At 36.7% G+C, this 16,676-nt stretch overlaps 1 protein-coding gene and 1 long non-coding RNA gene across 7 annotated transcripts in view; one reads left to right on the forward strand and one right to left on the reverse strand.

The window, feature by feature from the left end:
* Positions 1-14,610, forward strand: part of LOC109059025 — a 24,051-nt gene extending 9,441 nt beyond the window's left edge. For all 3 annotated transcript variants that reach the window (XR_006160630.1, XR_002012523.2, XR_006160631.1), the window contains exons 3-5: positions 5,106-5,320; positions 8,610-8,749; positions 12,456-14,610. This is a non-coding gene — a long non-coding RNA (uncharacterized LOC109059025). The remainder of the gene's footprint in view (positions 1-5,105; positions 5,321-8,609; positions 8,750-12,455) is intronic.
* LOC109059023 (sperm-associated antigen 17-like) overlaps positions 1-16,646 on the reverse strand; it is a 19,174-nt gene extending 2,528 nt beyond the window's left edge. For 3 of the 4 annotated variants that reach the window (XM_042761821.1, XM_042761823.1, XM_042761824.1), the window contains exons 1-34: positions 16,368-16,646; positions 15,870-16,010; positions 15,641-15,700; positions 15,238-15,369; positions 14,904-15,069; positions 14,606-14,800; positions 14,278-14,450; positions 13,915-14,076; positions 13,092-13,140; positions 12,745-12,863; positions 12,374-12,499; positions 12,151-12,258; positions 11,784-11,928; positions 11,511-11,696; positions 11,368-11,405; positions 11,133-11,234; positions 10,867-11,021; positions 10,590-10,726; positions 10,371-10,435; positions 10,026-10,280; positions 9,830-9,944; positions 9,556-9,669; positions 9,246-9,421; positions 8,997-9,111; positions 8,575-8,735; positions 8,315-8,453; positions 7,802-8,004; positions 7,589-7,721; positions 7,383-7,510; positions 7,129-7,296; positions 6,726-6,835; positions 5,812-5,942; positions 5,523-5,653; positions 5,088-5,279 (exon numbers count right to left, since the gene is read on the reverse strand). In XM_042761821.1, coding sequence (XP_042617755.1) covers positions 5,088-5,279; positions 5,523-5,653; positions 5,812-5,942; positions 6,726-6,835; positions 7,129-7,296; positions 7,383-7,510; positions 7,589-7,721; positions 7,802-8,004; positions 8,315-8,453; positions 8,575-8,735; positions 8,997-9,111; positions 9,246-9,421; positions 9,556-9,669; positions 9,830-9,944; positions 10,026-10,280; positions 10,371-10,435; positions 10,590-10,726; positions 10,867-11,021; positions 11,133-11,234; positions 11,368-11,405; positions 11,511-11,696; positions 11,784-11,928; positions 12,151-12,258; positions 12,374-12,499; positions 12,745-12,863; positions 13,092-13,140; positions 13,915-14,076; positions 14,278-14,450; positions 14,606-14,800; positions 14,904-15,069; positions 15,238-15,369; positions 15,641-15,700; positions 15,870-16,010; positions 16,368-16,478 — 4,641 coding nt within the window. In that variant the 5' untranslated portion in view covers positions 16,479-16,646. The remainder of the gene's footprint in view (positions 1-5,087; positions 5,280-5,522; positions 5,654-5,811; positions 5,943-6,725; positions 6,836-7,128; positions 7,297-7,382; positions 7,511-7,588; positions 7,722-7,801; positions 8,005-8,314; positions 8,454-8,574; positions 8,736-8,996; positions 9,112-9,245; positions 9,422-9,555; positions 9,670-9,829; positions 9,945-10,025; positions 10,281-10,370; positions 10,436-10,589; positions 10,727-10,866; positions 11,022-11,132; positions 11,235-11,367; positions 11,406-11,510; positions 11,697-11,783; positions 11,929-12,150; positions 12,259-12,373; positions 12,500-12,744; positions 12,864-13,091; positions 13,141-13,914; positions 14,077-14,277; positions 14,451-14,605; positions 14,801-14,903; positions 15,070-15,237; positions 15,370-15,640; positions 15,701-15,869; positions 16,011-16,367) is intronic. The other variant, XM_042761822.1, reaches the window with a different exon arrangement.
* Positions 16,647-16,676: the final 30 nt, after the last annotated feature.

Consider the following 16,676-nt stretch of genomic DNA (forward strand, 5'->3'; position numbering starts at 1 on the left):
TTAGACATAACACAAGGAATAAATTAATTTGTTTTATTTGTACAGATTGCAATGTACCTGTAAAAATAATGTAAATATGTAACTTCATAGTTCTGTACATATTGTTTACATGTGCACTGGAACTGTCTGTAAGTGTGTATTGCTACTATGGAGATCTTAAATTTCAAAGTACAGCTGTGCAATAAAGGTGTTCTATTCTATAAATTCAGTATAATGAAAGTGTGTCAGGTAAAATACAATTACAAACATTATTACAGTATGTCAACCATTGCCTTTTTAATTACATTGTTACCTTTAAAATTGTTATATTGCAAAGCAAAATATATTTTGCATGCAGTAATGCACATGCATCTTCAAGAAACATTTGAAAACACATCTCTTCTATCTTGATTTGACCCTCGAACTCTAGCACTCTCTATTCTAATTATATTTGATCTATTTTTATTTTTATTTATTTAAAAATCTATCACTTGCACTCTCCATTCGTTTTGTACCTGCTTGTTTTACTAAAAAGAAAGAAAGAAAAAACTCCAACACTAGCTTTCTGTATTCTTTTTCAATACTATCTTTCTGATAGTTCTGAGGTGTACAGTTATTTTCTGGGAAACGCACGACGAACGTAGTTCCATGCAGCTCTCCTGACCCCGTTACAGTTCCATATCATTTCGCATATAGTAAAGCTGTAATAACGGAAATGACAGGACTAACAAAAACAACATGAAAGAGGGTTTTGGTTGCTTCTGTTGTCATCATTTGCAAGTTGCTTTGCATTAAAGCAAATGACTAAATGTATATGTATTTAATAATTAATGATCTTCTTAAAATTTCCACCATACCAAAACAAGTGGTTAGCGTTATTTCAAAGGACATTTAAACCATCTCTGACTTTTCTTATATTGTGTTTTATTGTAGGCCTATATTGTTATTGTACATAACTATGTGATCCCTTAAAAAAAATTGTGTTCTTTAGCCCCGGAATGAATACGCGGAAGTGACCGCATATTGGATTCAATATTCTAATGTTCCAAATATAATTGTTTGCACTGTACTTTAACACTGGGTTTTACTATAGGCAAAAATATTTGACTGAAACTTGTCTATTAATATCTGTTAGCATGAACTTTAACTTTATAATGTTTTAACTGTTGCCCCGCCTTCTACTTCTCAAACCTTCCCAAACTGCTTTGCGAGTTACCCATCACGTGTTGGTAGTGACGTGTACCACAGTCTGCTTTGTCGATTGCGAAACGTGATTGGTAAACAGTTTGCCAGAGTATACCCTGACCATAATGACAGTCATTCGAAGTATTTCCGCAGGGTGTACAGTATGCTTCCCCTGCTGGACTGCCACTCAATACTTATTACAGATCCATAATTCTGATCCGCTTGAATATGTGCTCACATGTGAGTAATGTACGAAAACACGTTTATGAATGTTATGTGTGATATGGTGACATAGCTCATTATGATCACTCTCTGTGTTTAAAAGGGTGCTCCTTTGATTCATTGTTCAGTTTCTCTCTGTAAGCAAACCTGTTTTTCTTAGATTTAAATCCAATAAACTTACTTGGTGTAGTGCTCCCACATACATTTCATTGCATTACAGAGGAGAGGGCAGTTAGGCTATGTTATCCTTTATTAGGTTAACATTAAGAAATTAGGATGATATGACATGAGTTGATTAAATACATGATCAACCAGCTGAGATCAAGCTATTCTGTTCATTATGTTATCTATCTATCTATCTAAATAAATTCCTCTGGTGATTCATATTTGTTGTCATTGTACGCTACTTGGCGTGTCTTAAAACACGGCGGCGACTACACAGAATGCTATGCGCAATGGTTTAGTTTCACAAGCTCTATACTAAATTATGCAATATACAATATGCTTGTTGTCTTAAACTTGCTGCTGCTACTGGGGTGTATGCTTCCCCCTTTACGATCACATAATTTGCTTTAAGCAGCTCAAAGCAACATGCTTGCTGCGCGTCCTTGTTGCTCAGCTCAGGGTGACGCTTCCCCCAAAATATGGTACATATATACATATACTAATTAACATGCTTGTTGTCTTAAACTGCTGATGCTAAAGGTATATGCTTCCCCCTTTACAATCTCATTTTGCTTAAAGCAGATTAAGCAACATGCTTGTTGCTTATCATTTTTCAGCTTGGGGTAACGCTCCCCCCTTAATACGATTAATAGCACGTTAGACACTTTAATTGGATAATATACAACATGCTGTTGTATAAGACTTGCTGCTGTTAGGGGTGTATGCTTCCCCCTTTTATGACCACACTTACTAAGCAGCTCAAGCAACACGCTTGTTGCATGTCTTCGCTTACTACATTTCCTGTCAAAAAAAAAAAAAAAAAAACCTAGCTACGCTGTTGCTTTAGGCTTATTGGTTATATTTTGACACGCTGGTAACATTAACATTGCCCAGTTAAACACCACAGCTGAGGCTTGTTTTTAAATCTGTGTTTAAGACTGTCTGATATGAAATAGGCTTGCTGATTAAAGCTTATCTAGTATTGGAAATGTGGTTCATTAAACTCGTCTGACTATTATTTCCAACACGTGTGTTTAACTCCATGATATGCTGTTGCTTAAAGCTATCTAGTGTATCAGTAATGTGCTTGATACTTAATGTGCATTGTGTAGATTTGCTATTAAGTTTGTTATTTATGCTAACAATTATCTGTATAAGGGCAACATGCCTGTTGCCTAAACTTCAGGTATTCACCATATGATGTACTGCATTAAAGGGGCACGCTGCTCTTCTCAGCTGCTTATTAAAGAAGAGCACCCCTTCACTACTGCTCCTCTTCTGTAAAGGGCATGTTGCCCCAGTCTATGCTATTTCAGAAGGTCTTTGCTTTAAAGCTATCAGGGAATTGTGCTTTTTCTTGCTTGTTAAGGCTTATCTAATGTTCAGTATGTTTGTGCTAAACCTGCTTGTTGCTTTTAGCTATTGGTTGTTACTGCAAGTGCTGGTACCCGGTTAAACTTTCAACAGCAAGAAGCTAATGTTTAAGCTGTTGTTTAAAGTCATATGATTGTTCTTGAAATATGCTTTCTGCTAATGGCTCATCTGGTATTGGAAATGCTATTTCTTTAAGTTTCTCTGAATACTGCAACATGTTTGTTGCAAAGCTATCGAGTGTATTGGTAAGGAACAGAACTATACCACCAAACCAAACTTTATGCTAAGTGTCTATCATTTTGACGATAGTGGTCCTGACAGAAATTAGGCATTAGCGTTAGTTCTGGCAGGTCACGTGAGTCAAGCTTGCATCAGCTGATTGTCAGCTGATCACATCTACCTATAGGAATATAGCACCTATCGCGGCAAATACTGACTATAAGCTCTAGTCAGTATTATTCAGCAGATTTTCCTCTTGCTCATGGCAAATTACCCTCCTCCATCCCCAACTCCTCCTTTCGCCACAGCCAGGACTTGGCTTTCTGATATTCCTTGCTGAATCAGACTCCTTTTTCTTGAATAATGTGATACACTTAAAGGTCACATATTGTACACCTTTCTGGAGTTTTATTGTAGGTTCTGATGTCCTTAAGAAGATATATTTGCGATATAAGTACCAAAACCCATCGCAATATAATTTTACAGCTCCTTTCTCAGGAAGACTGCTAAGAACAGGTCAGTTTTGGCCTGTCTAATTAATATTCATGACCCTCTCTTCTGATTGGCCTGTTTTCTGAGTGACGCACAGCCAGGCCACCACAGTTAACTAGGGTCAGCCGACATCACAGCTCTAGCTGAAGGCAGCAAAACAAAGGGGAAACTGGAGGCAGCCCATTCAAACCAGAGCAGATTCGGCTACGTAAGTAGATTAAAATGTCTTGTTGTGATATTGGGTGACAGAATCGACGTAATACAGCCTCAAATTAGAAAATTGATCGCACACCTGCTACCACTGCCAGACAAAAAAAACGATGACAGCTGTGGTTAAACGTGATAAAACCAGTGGACTGGACAGAAACAGTCGTCAAAAATGCTCGTGTTTGCAGCACACACTTATTAGAAAAGGTTCAATAAAGTATTGTCTTTTGTTGTTATGGACGAGTCTACAGATTTCTTGCATCTCACTACTATGTCGTGTATGAAAAATGTCTGTGTGAATGTGTAAAAAACAACAAACTGAAGATTTATATATAATCATTTGTAATTGTGTATATACATTTTTGTGATTTAATTGTGGCTGCAACAATAATGTAGCTGTAAAATAGTTGCCTGCTGAAATTGAAATGTATATGCATATTCATCTTGATTATGTATAGATGGTGTGTTTTTTTTTTATTTTAAAATTTGGTTTTGTCCACCTCATAGTAACAGTCCTGTCAGGTCGTCCATCCTTTGAGTGAGAGTATAACGTTATAGGTCGGCTGATCTGGTTTCGTGGTTAAAGTTAACCTTTTCGACAGGTTTCAATGTTGTTGTTGCTCAATGCTCAGCAAAGGCATGTACGTGAAAGGAGAGTGGGACGGTGGGCGGTGTTCAGGGTGGTGACTGAAGGCGGTGACTGTATGGTTCTGACGTCAACTTTTTAAGGAAGTCACAAAGGTTTGTGAAAAATCACAGCTACTTTATGCAGGCTGTGTGCATTTTACTGTGGACTGACTGTTTTGAATCTTATATGGTAGTTAAATAGCCCCTAGACCTCAGTTATTGTGAAAAAAGCCAGGAAATTCCAATTTTGACAATATGGGACCTTTAAATATCATTAAGTACATTAAAGATATCTGCCTTGTTCTGTTCTGTTTATCCTTGGGGGTTATTATTGCTGCTCTCCCTGCTCATTCATGATAGGCTGCATGGATGGGCAGGGAGTTTTTGCCCAGAACAGAACCATACCACCAAACTTTATGCTAAGTGTCTATCATTTTGACGATAGAGGTCCTGACAGAAATATTTAAAAATATGCATAAATTGTCCAAAATTATATTGCTAAAATTTTTTCAATATAATTACATACATGATACTTTTTAGTTATATAGAATATAACTATCATACTTAACCTAAAAACGTATCACATGTTAATAATTGTGTTACAGGAATTAGAGCACCTTGACTTTGTCTTGCAGTTTCCTGCGCAATGCTTCGGTGACAGGTGGATGCTGGGTCATCTGACGCACCAGCAGCACGCTAGGGCACTCCAAAACCGGTTTGGTGCGGATGGAACTTGACTTTGGTGGTTTCTCCTTTAACTCAAGACAACAACCAAGGGTGGTACCAAAAGGGGGGCCTGGAGTCCTCTTCTAAGCACCAGAGATGGAAACAAACCATCACAGCATTATAGGTAATCCACACTAAACTGGGTGTTAAAACAGACAGACATTTCCAAACATGTTTGTGAAAAAAAAAAAAAGATTGAATATTTAAAAGAGGATTTGTTCTGATATTATAAAGCAAGTTATTTGTGCCACAGCAGGTCCAAAGTTAATACTAAAAGGATGTTTACGCCTAAAATGGACTATGATCAACTATAGATTATGAATTACCTCAGATGCAGGGAATGACTCCCATTTCCTGGATTTGAGGTGTGTGGGAATGATGTCATCATCTTGCTTGGATGAGAGCCAATGAGAGTTGATGTCTGGGCAGGGCCTTAGCAGAGTGATGCCAAATGATTCTGAAAAGAAATCAATCAAGAGAACTTGAAAACTTGAGATATTGTACTTGCTGCATTTATGCAAACTTGCATTAAATATAATTTCAAAAGAAATGGTGTTGAAAATAAAGACAGAGGCCAGTAACATAATGCACAGAATAAATGGAAAGTGTCCTGACGTTTTGAGTCTGGCAGTGGGTCAGTGAGAACGGCGACAGAAGAGTCACAGTAAGCCTTCTGTAGGAGATCTTCAACATCTTGAGCTCTCAGCAGCTCTGAGGCTGAACAGTCCTCGTGTACCACAAACAACCTCAAAGACACAACACAATATTCAGTTTTAAACATGTCACTTGTAATGCAAACAAAATGCAATGTAAATTTTTCAATCAACTGCACTACTATTTAAAAGTTTGGGGGTCAGTAAGATTCTTTCATGTTTTTGAAGAAGTCCCTTACACTCATCAAGGCTGGATTTATTTGATCAAAAATACAGTGAAACAATATTATGAAATATCAGAAATCATTCTAATAAGCTGATTTATCACTCAAAAAACAGTTCTTATTATGTGGAAATGCTGAAAACAGATGTGCTGCTTAATATTTATATAAAAACTGATACAATTTTTCAGGATTCTTTGAGTAGAAATTTCAAAAGAACAGCATCTATTTGAAATCTAAATATTTTGTAACCTTATAAATGTCTTTACTGTCACTTCTGACCCATTTATTTCATCCTTGCTTAATAAAAGTATTACTAAAAAATTTTCCTGCTTTAAATATTTGTACAGTACTGAATATAGTCACAGAGACAAAAGACAATCACTGCACAACAGGTGCATGAGTGGCTATATTAGCATTACATTAAATAAAAAAGTCAACATTAGCAGATAAAAATGGCTCCTTGTAATACTCAATTCTGCAGTCCACATTTTTCTATAATGACCTCAAACTGTATAATTTTTCCTGATAGCTGTGCTAGTTTCATGTCTAGTCTGTTCAAGTTCATAGTCTTTCTAGTCTTTCCAGTTAATAATCTCTTAGAAAATCTACTTGTCTTTAAGTGACCTTGGTTGTATTTTCTTGAGGGACTTACCTGGGTGGGTGTGTTTTAAAGCCAGCGTTCTGCTGAAGCTCTGTTTCTGCCTCTGGCTCTTTCAATTCTGATTCATTAGCCATGACAGTGATCTGACCATCTGCATTAACCTGCCCACAATATGTTCTGGGTTTTTATTCAGGATGATTGGATACAAGTTTGTCACTTCAGTGTTGTTATTGTTAACTAAAACTAAAACCATTACAATAATACTTGTATATAAATTAATACTTGTCACTTTGCAACAGCCACACAGAAATTGTTGTTTACACCCCCTCAAATATGTAAAAAAAAATTAAATTAAAGTTTGTCCTTACAAAAACTGTTACACTCAAATATTTTAGAGATGACCATAACTTGAAAAATACATATTAATTCACAATAGACATTTCATGGAAAGTACTTGAAAGTGGTTCCCCTCGGGGTCCATCACATGACATAGGACATCTCTGTGGTTCATCACATATTGGCCTAGTGGGTCCTTCTCTGATCTCTGTTGAGACTGGTGAGATGTGTACACTGCCCCACCATCCTTATCAATATGGAGGACACCTCCACCGTGAGGATAAATCTACAATAAAGTGACAGAGAGGAGAGAGGATTTACATATGATGTTGTTGACTCATATCTCTCACATTCTTCCATCCATCCTCTTACTTTATATGATCCATGAGCAGTTGCGCTGATGGAAGTGCCATCCCCGTAAATAACATCACACATTCTTCCCTCATAGTCCATTATCACAGTTGCAAATTCAGCTTTTTCCACCCTAACCAGTTTCTCTCCTGAAATCAGATTTAATCCCTTACTGTAGACACTGTAGGAACTGTTTATTATGTTACTGCATAAAAACACTCTTGCACCTGAGCTCAGATGTTGTTGTTGCTCTCCCTGCTGGTAGAAGGTGCTAATACGCGTTCCATCAGCATGATCCACTATCATTGCTCCATCTTTCTTCAGCACAGACAGCACTTTGTCCTCTCTTGTGACCACAGCCTATACATGTAAAATTTTTATTATTACAATCATATATTGACACAAAAGGAGATGTTGGTTTTGAATAACAAGACACTTACTGTCCCACTGAAGGGGTCTGTAGCATGATAGGCCAGTATCGGCTGCACTTCAACTTCCTTCCCGGCCACAGAGGCGACTCTGAAGCCAGAGGAGGTTGTGGTGGTCCAAGAGCCTCCATTAACCTCGAGATAGTATTTTGGTTTTTCATTTTCTATGGACTTTTGTTGCTCAACCTCTGTATTTACTTTAGAATCAGCCTTGCCTGTGAACAACAAAAGACGTTGAATATACTTTAAATGGACATTACGGTCTCTCTCATTCATATACTTATTCAGATTCATATACTTATCAAAATTGTGAGGTCAGTAAGATTTTTTTTTTTAAGGAAAAAAATCAGCAAAGATGCATTAAATTGATTAAAAAACAAAACAAAACAAAAAAAAAAATTTTATAATGTTACATAAGATTACTACACCAGACTTTTTTTCAGTGTACATGTTGTGAATAAATAAATCAGTATCCTAACACGTTTTCAGTAAGGGATTTTTTTGGGCTGGTGTGGTATCCACTACCTTTCTTGTCTTTAGTGTCTTTGGTGTCCACTATCATCTCTTTAATGGGCTCTTCCTCTTTTAAGAGTATGTGTGGAACCAGCACACACACTGGTCCAGAGTCTGGACTCGTACTGACTGTACCATCTGCAAATAGGACCTGAAACACACACATATACTGTATACTTCCTCCACGAGGTTTCATTAGGAGTGTGCTTTATGTATCTGTATTATGTGCAAAAAGTGCATTTTTCTACAACCATATTCATGTAAGTGAATACCTCAGTAGAACCATCTTTCTTGTGTTTGATGACAGTTCCTCTGCCGGTGATGACCCTGGAGACCTCAGTGTGTATGCTGAAGTTTGGGGTCAGATCTGATCTAGACCCTGCATTATAAAATCTCTGTCGTATCAGCAGAGATCGGACATAAGATTCCCCATCTAAAAAAACACAGGTAAGACTTTACAGATGCTCTCGGTGACTTCATACAGACAGAAACTATGAATAAAACAGGCTGGGCCTATTCTTCATGATTAAAGGCTGGTTATACAGTGTGTCAAGCCCAGTAAAAGTCATGACAAGTCAGTGTGTTTTTACTGATGCTTTTGCCATGATTAATACAGAGTAGAAATGAATGTAATGCCTATAATAAACCTTATGGTGCATGAATTTTATATGCACAATAACTTAAAGCATCTCACCTGCTGAGTCCTCACAATCAAAGTGCAGGATGAGTCCATTGGGAAGAGATACATACAGATTGAGGAACGGTGGAAGAGAGGAGTTGTCTCCGGACTCACAGTGTACCTCAGGCACCTCAGAAACACACATTTGTGAGGGAGATAATGGCTATTTAGTTATGATTAATTGAATGCTAATCTAAACAACACATAACTAATGTAAAACCTAACCAACCAACATTTTTCACTTTTTATTCTTTGTCCAATTACCTGTTCCTGTAGTCGCTGGTCTGTACAGATGGCACTGGGCACAGTGGGTTGGACAGTCTGACCTCTTGTTTTATTAGGTTTGCTCTGACTGCAGGACAGCTGAATGCCATTGGACAGTACAGCATGAAAAGAGCCAAATTTCTCGATCTCACAATCTGGCTTGACTCCATTAGCAGCTGGATTGGGCAAAACATCATTTAGAAGTAGATATAAAAAAAACAAAAAAAAAAAAGTTTGAAAAAAAAAAATTGCCCAAAAAAAAAAAGGTGGGCCACTCTCTCATTGTTTTATGCTTCCATTTTATACACACCTTGTCTACTGAACATATCAATATCCTTTAGTTTGTCTTCTTTTTTTCTATCTGAAATGTGTGTGTAGAAGTGATGGCCATCCTTCTTCACACATACTTTCACTTGTGTCAACCCTAATGATGGAAACCAAATATAAAAGGTTATAATATAAGGTTAACCAGTTTATATAAGGCATAAAAGCTGTTATATAACAAAGTTAAATACATGCTCTAATGCTCTAATTAAAAAAATTATTATTATTATTTTTTTTTTTGCGTGTTTGGATTCTCAAACCTTGTGTGAAGTGAAAACTCTCCACATCAATTTGTCCTTCATCACAGGGATAGAGAGACTGAACTTTGCCAGTGACCTGCACCAGTTTTCCATTCAAACTGTAGCCTGTGAAAACCTGTGTGAAATATACAACCTTTTAGCTATTTAGCACCACTATAGCCTATAAGCATTTTATGTGGAAATATGAATTTCAGACATTTGTTCTTCTCTCATTTGCTGGTTCTTGAGGCGTTTCTGGAAAGTCTCTGGTCTTGTCTCTAGGTAGTGTGGCCGAGCTGGGTGTTTTGGACATGTTATCTCTACTCTTTCTTGAGGACAGCGGAGTCTTCTTGTTTTCCTTTACTGAGTCCATTCTCTCTCCTACTTTCGGTGTTGCTTTTCCTCCTTTTTCTTTCTTTGTCTTTTTGGATTGCTCCTCCTCCTTTAATCTATCCTGCTCGATCTTCCATGCCTACAGTAAATGCATGAGAAAAAGGCCTGGTGTAAGGATCATGAAATCTGAAAATGTATAAATATTTCTATATTATGGTTAACCGCTCACTTTGAGAGAGTCCTCTCTTATGTATGGTTCTAATGTGTCTGAGATTGGGGACTTCACTGCACAGTCTAAAAGAAATAAACTCAATTTTAAACATGCACATCATTGAATCCATAGCAACATATTTTCAAATATACTAATATAGTTGATGTATACAGTAGATATGTTATCTACATGTTATCTCTTGCTATATGTATTTGATATTATTTATGAATATGTTGCCTCTCTTCCTGTCGGTCTCTGAAGGGGTTTGAATAGGATTTCTTTCCGCCTCTTTCTTCTTCTGCTCCATCTGCCATTTTTCCTCTTCCTGCCTGGTCCATTCACTGATTGAGTGTGCCACATATTCCAAGTAGTTTCTACAAGAATATTACATTATATTACATTTAAATAAAAAAATTAAACTTGGAAGCTAAATTCTAAAATGATAATTTATTGCAGAAATAAATTGGCTTTGGATGACTGGACCACGTAAAGCTTTGAAAATTAGACAAAGTACCTGAAGCCCACATCTGTATGAAGTGATGCATCCCAGTATTCTTTGCAACTCCTCTGAGGGGTCATGGGATTGTGGCAGACAACATATATCGCATTGTCTCTGCTAGAGTGAAATGTGTCCACACATCTGAAAGTCTCAGAGGCAGACTGGATGACCTGAATATGCCAAGAGATTACTCATTTGTCAATTTTTTTGTTGATTATTATAGTTTTTTTTAATAATATTGTTGAAATATTATAAATTAGCATACAATATGAGGTGGGTACCTGCGGGAAAACATAAGCACTGTGCTTCTCTACAAAGTTCCAGTTTTCCAGCTGATGAATCAGTGTCTTCTGGAGATCTGTTATAGTCACTTCATTAACCTGCTTTGATTTAATGTATTAGTATATTAAAAACCAATCACTTGATCATGATAATGACAATATAGAGTAAATTTTTTTTTATATATAACATTCAAATTTCAGCTTCAAATTGTTGTTCCCAAAACTTTAATCATACCATTTGTTCATCAGTCCCAGTATTGCTTTCTGCTGATCCTTAAAAAATAAAACAACTTACTTTAAAAATACTTGTTTAGAATTGAAATGTATTTGTATCACTTAAAGTAAGTTGTAATGGCTGCTCTTGTGCTCTTGACACACCTGGTATCCCGCTGTTGCTCCAGTACAGGTGTTTGGTGAATTCAACAGGGTTGTCCCATGGTGTAGGGTTTGGAGGATCTGATTGAGATCCTTTAATACAGCTGTTCTCGTCCACTGTAGTCAACGGCATACTCTCAAACACAAACAGCTGGAGAAGCCTCTGTAGCTCAGACCAGCTCATTGACTCTAAAGATACACATTAAGAATTTACTTCAGGGAGAAGTTGGTCATAGGGTAATATTAAAACAGTAATTCATTGTCGTATCTCCTCACCGTCAGTGCAGAAGTGCAGTAGCTCCTGTGATCTAGTCAGTCTATCAATGGCACTTTCAGTGTGTCTGGACATCAGGTTGGTCCACACATGGCTTCGTTTCATAATGTCCGCTTCAATTTTGATGACATCAAAACCATCTAGGACCTGTAACATATGCATAAGTGTACAACAGTTTGTTTCCAGCAAAGTTTTGATCATGTTGATAATTTAGAGGCCTTAAATATCATATAGAATGTTTTATAGGGTTAAAATGCACAGAATAAAACATTTGTGTGTGCTTTCAAGCATTTATGGGAGACATTTTTGTGTTTAAATCCAACATCCTTTTTTATTATGAGCCTCTTGGATGTATGTTGACATGCTCACAGGAAGCTGATGGAGTCTCCTCGCTCTCTCATCATGGTGATTGAGCAGGAGCGGGTGTTTTTGATCAGTATTTGGGCTGTTCTGCATCCCAAGATCCTCCATCAGTTCCTGCCATTAAACCAGCACAGATTATAGCAAAGCTAATGTTAGATTTTGATTCAAAAACCCAGTGACTCTCATTCTTTTTTGCTGTTGTAGCATTGGTGTGATGCAGACATTTTACCTTCTTGTCTTCTTCATCCTGTGGCAGGCTCAGGACAGATGAGAGCATATAACTGATTAGATCTTGATCTGTTTTGTCAAAGCACTCCTCTGAATCAACGGATCCTTCCTGTTCTGAAGCCACCACCTAGAAAACACACAGGAAGTCAAATTTAACAGCTAATCTTCAAAGAAATAAAGAACTTGCAGCAAGTGTGCCTCATTCAGTAATGCATGTGTACCCATTTGATCATAAAACCTGTGTGCAAATGTTAATTTTTTGTTTATTTTTATATTTATGTCTGTATGCTCTTGTTGTTAATACAGTGGTTTGTTTAACTGTCTTTTATATTTTTTCAAATTGAAGGTTAGACTGAATCCTACAACCCTTACCTGTTCAAGCATGCAATGCAATATAAGAGGTACAGATGTGATTTCAGTAGGAATCCTGTCCAGTAAATCACAGTAGTATCTCATATCAACCTCTGTGCTCAGAACAGGAGACTCAGGCTCTGCTGAGGAAACCCATAGGTTCAGTTTAAGACTTTAATAAATATTAAAGACTTAAGTATTAATGTATTTTAAGGATTTGATAGTATTAAATGAAAGAACAAAACATGAATTCATTTAAAACTTTAATGTTGTTGTTGATAAAATTTTCTTTAATCATACATTTCTCTATATATTTTAATATATCTGTATATATAAATGTAAAGGATATGTAAAACCAAAACTCTGACCACCATGGTCTTCCTCTGACACTCCTTTCTTCCTCGGGGTTTGTAGAAACTAAAACATAAACCACAGTTAATATCATCACCAAAAAAACAACATGTACATCCTGCCTCAAAACACTTCTGAAATGAACAGTTTTTTCTGCACTTGCTACATTCAGGGTTTCTGTAGGTTTTATGATTGTAAATGTAAGACTTTAAGACCAAGAAAAAAAAAAAAAAAGGATTTTTAAAAAAATAACTTCCAACGAATCTCCATTACTTTTTAATTCATCTTACAAAACAAAAAAAGCTCTGCTTCCAAATACTAAAATATGGAAATAACTTTTAATGTACCTTCTGATCACACTGCAAAAAAGTGACGCTCTTCCTCAGTATTTTTGTCTTGTTTTCCAGTGTAAATCTCTAAAGATTTTTACATCGAGATACACTTACTTTAAAAAGACATCAGAGGTCTTATTTACTGTTAAATTTATCAAAATGAAGTGAGTTGATTTATGACTAAAACAAGAACAAATATCTACCAATGGCCTAAAATAGAAAAAGTTTTCATACCCCACCTACAGATATTTATTCTTATTTTATTAACTTAATTTTGTGAACTTAATTTTGTTCAGTTTATCAAGACTGTTTTACATATAACAAAATACTGAGGAAGATATAATTTTTTTTTAATGCATACAACATTTAATGCCCTGACTCTATCCATTTAAGACCTTTTAAGACCTTGAATTGTGGAAAGGCAAATTAAGACTTTATGACCCACAGAAACCCTATACCTTTATCTGGCATATTGACAGCACTACTGTCAGTAAAGTCTGATGTGTACCTCAGTGGAGCTCAGTGGTCGGGACTGCTGGATGGATCTGCTGGCCTCGGGCACCTGGATCAACCTCGTGCAGTTGAGATAATGGCTGTACTGTCTCCTCCAGTCCAGGCTGTCATACACCAGACATGCCACCCCCTCAAATATAGCAGCTCCAAATGCTAGCTGCAGACAGCAGTGGAAGACAAACAGAGTAATGTAATATGTGGAACCTTGATGATATCACATGCAATGAGACATACAAGGGTTTAAGATACATTATGACAATAAATAAACAAACAAAATATATTAAACAGAAACAGAAAAAAAATCTGAATCACAGGTCTTATTTGGTAGAAGAAAGTGTACATCTTGTTCTCCATTCACCATAGCTTCAGTGTTGCATTCGTCCTGGGGCAGCAAATGGATCTTCACGCTATAGTTCAACCTGGCAACATCACTGAGTCTGGATCCCATATTCCCACTGTTCAAGACTTGATCCAGATGCTTCCAGAACACATCTAGCTCCCGCTGCCTCTGTTGTTTCAGAGTCTCAACTTCTGAACACAGGATGAGTTAAAACTGGGTGATCTTGATTTTTGTATGTATACAAATGTAACACCAGCCTTCCATTGTGAGCTAGCCAGCATTTTCTGCATGCACTATGTGATATAATTTGAGAGGTATAAGCTTAATAAAATTCTTAGCAATTTGCCTTGATCTGCGAGCAATTGGTGATTCTCCTCTGCCACTGTTTCCTCTGGAGCTTCTAAATGCACCTTTCTCTCTAAGCCCAATTTAATGATATTGGACACGTGGATACCCAGAGAGTCCAACGCAGAGATTAAATGAGGCTGGCAGAACCCCAAAATCAGGATGTAGTGCTGCGGCCCATCATCAGGCTCATCATCTGAACACATATGTTCAAATTCAAAATTAAAACACTTTTTGCAAACCCATTTTACTTCTGTATTCTACAGATATTTGACAAGAAGAAATGCAGAAATAGATACCTATGTATTTGATTGTATTTTCCTCTTCCCCTCTACGTTTTAGTTTGGTGTCTTTGGTTGGAACTGGAAGCTCAGCAGCTTTCTTCCCCTTTGCTGCTCCTTTACCCCCCTGGTCCTTGCCAGCAGAATTCAGTCCCGCTTTAACATGGGCATTATCCTCTACAGCTTAAATACATATACTCTATGTTATTGTTTAGCTGAGACGTAGTTATATTTAAAATATATGCATAGTATATTTGATTAGCATTCATCACATATGAAGTGTAAATTTAAATAGAATAACTAAAATGAGTCAACACAAAGGTGTTTAAGCTAATGGTAAAAAAGCTCTCACCTTGTGCTCAGCAGCCCTCCTTGCAATGTCATTGTTTTTGATGGTCAGAAGCTGAAACTTTATTAATTTTGCTATCAGGTCCACAGTAATTTCCTCTCCAACATCCATTATAGACTTTGCAACTTCAGTCACCTATACAGAAGCACAAAAGTCATTTAGCTGAAACCATGAATAGACAACATAATTTAACATTTTCTTTTATTATTATTATTAATTTGGCATTTTCTTTTTTTATTATTATTATTTTTTTTTTTTTTTTTTTTTTTTTTACTTAAAATCTTTTTTTTTTTTTTTTTTTAATTATGGGTTGGCTGGAGCCTAAAACTATACATGATAAATATACTTTTGTGATTGTAACACTAAACTAGCATTTCTATGTTTTATGGTGAATAACAATTCCCACCTCACAAAACATGGGAACATCTTTGATCTTTCTGGTCTTTGGGTTTCCCAGTTCATCGATCTGTGTCACAGAAGATTGGTTTATTTACAACAACAGATTCTAATATTCCTTTAATGTAACTTAATTAAATGTCATTCCTTTCCATCCCACCTATCTACATGTAACTCATTAATAATACTCTCTAATGATTTGATGTGAATCATCACTGAACAGAAACCTAATTTCAGACCTTTTCCAGAGTGTCCTCCCAGGACAGCACGCTGAAGAGTTTGCGCAGGGGCTGCTGGACCGCCTGCAGGAGGGCACTGATGAGCTTTTCGTCCTCTGCTCTCTCTGCCTGCACCATAGACACACTGGCCCTCCAGTCATTCTAGAGTCATGCATGATTCAGAGGAGACAACAATGTACAAACAATGTACATTCTGCATGGTTTCGAGCAACAGAAGTTTGCATTTAATGCACTTAAATTTGCATTTACTCACTCTCAACTGGTTCCAAACCTGTATTACTTTACTTCATCCATGACACAAAAAGAGGGACTGACAGGCCTAGTCACCATTCACTTTCATTGCATATTTTTCCATACAATGAAAGTGAACGGTGACTGACACTGACATACTGTCAAACATTATCAAAACAGAACAACATGAAGGTGAGTAAATAATGCCTGACTTAAATAGATAATTTAGAAGATATGGGATATAGAAGAAGAAGAACAAACACTTACCTCTTCAAATACAGCAGCAGTAAGAGCTGTTTCCCAGTTTTTATTAGCAGCAGCTGCCCCGGTTGGAGTTGCCCCAGATGGAGTAACACTTTTATTCCGTTTGGGAGGCATATTCACTCTAATTTCATTAAACTCACTAATTTCACTGTCAGTGTGACGTCGCTTGTATTAAATACTATCATTAAGTTGTTGTTTATTTACTGTTCTTTTATTTTAAAGCGTAAACTCTAACAAAAGTTTGCGCGTCTGATCAAAGTTTCCTAAAGCAGCGTCGTGGTAACCAATGGAAACCAAACAGAACTGCGTATC

The sequence above is a fragment of the Cyprinus carpio genome, chromosome A8, assembly GCF_018340385.1.
Source record: "Cyprinus carpio isolate SPL01 chromosome A8, ASM1834038v1, whole genome shotgun sequence".
Lineage (NCBI taxonomy): Eukaryota > Metazoa > Chordata > Actinopteri > Cypriniformes > Cyprinidae > Cyprinus > Cyprinus carpio.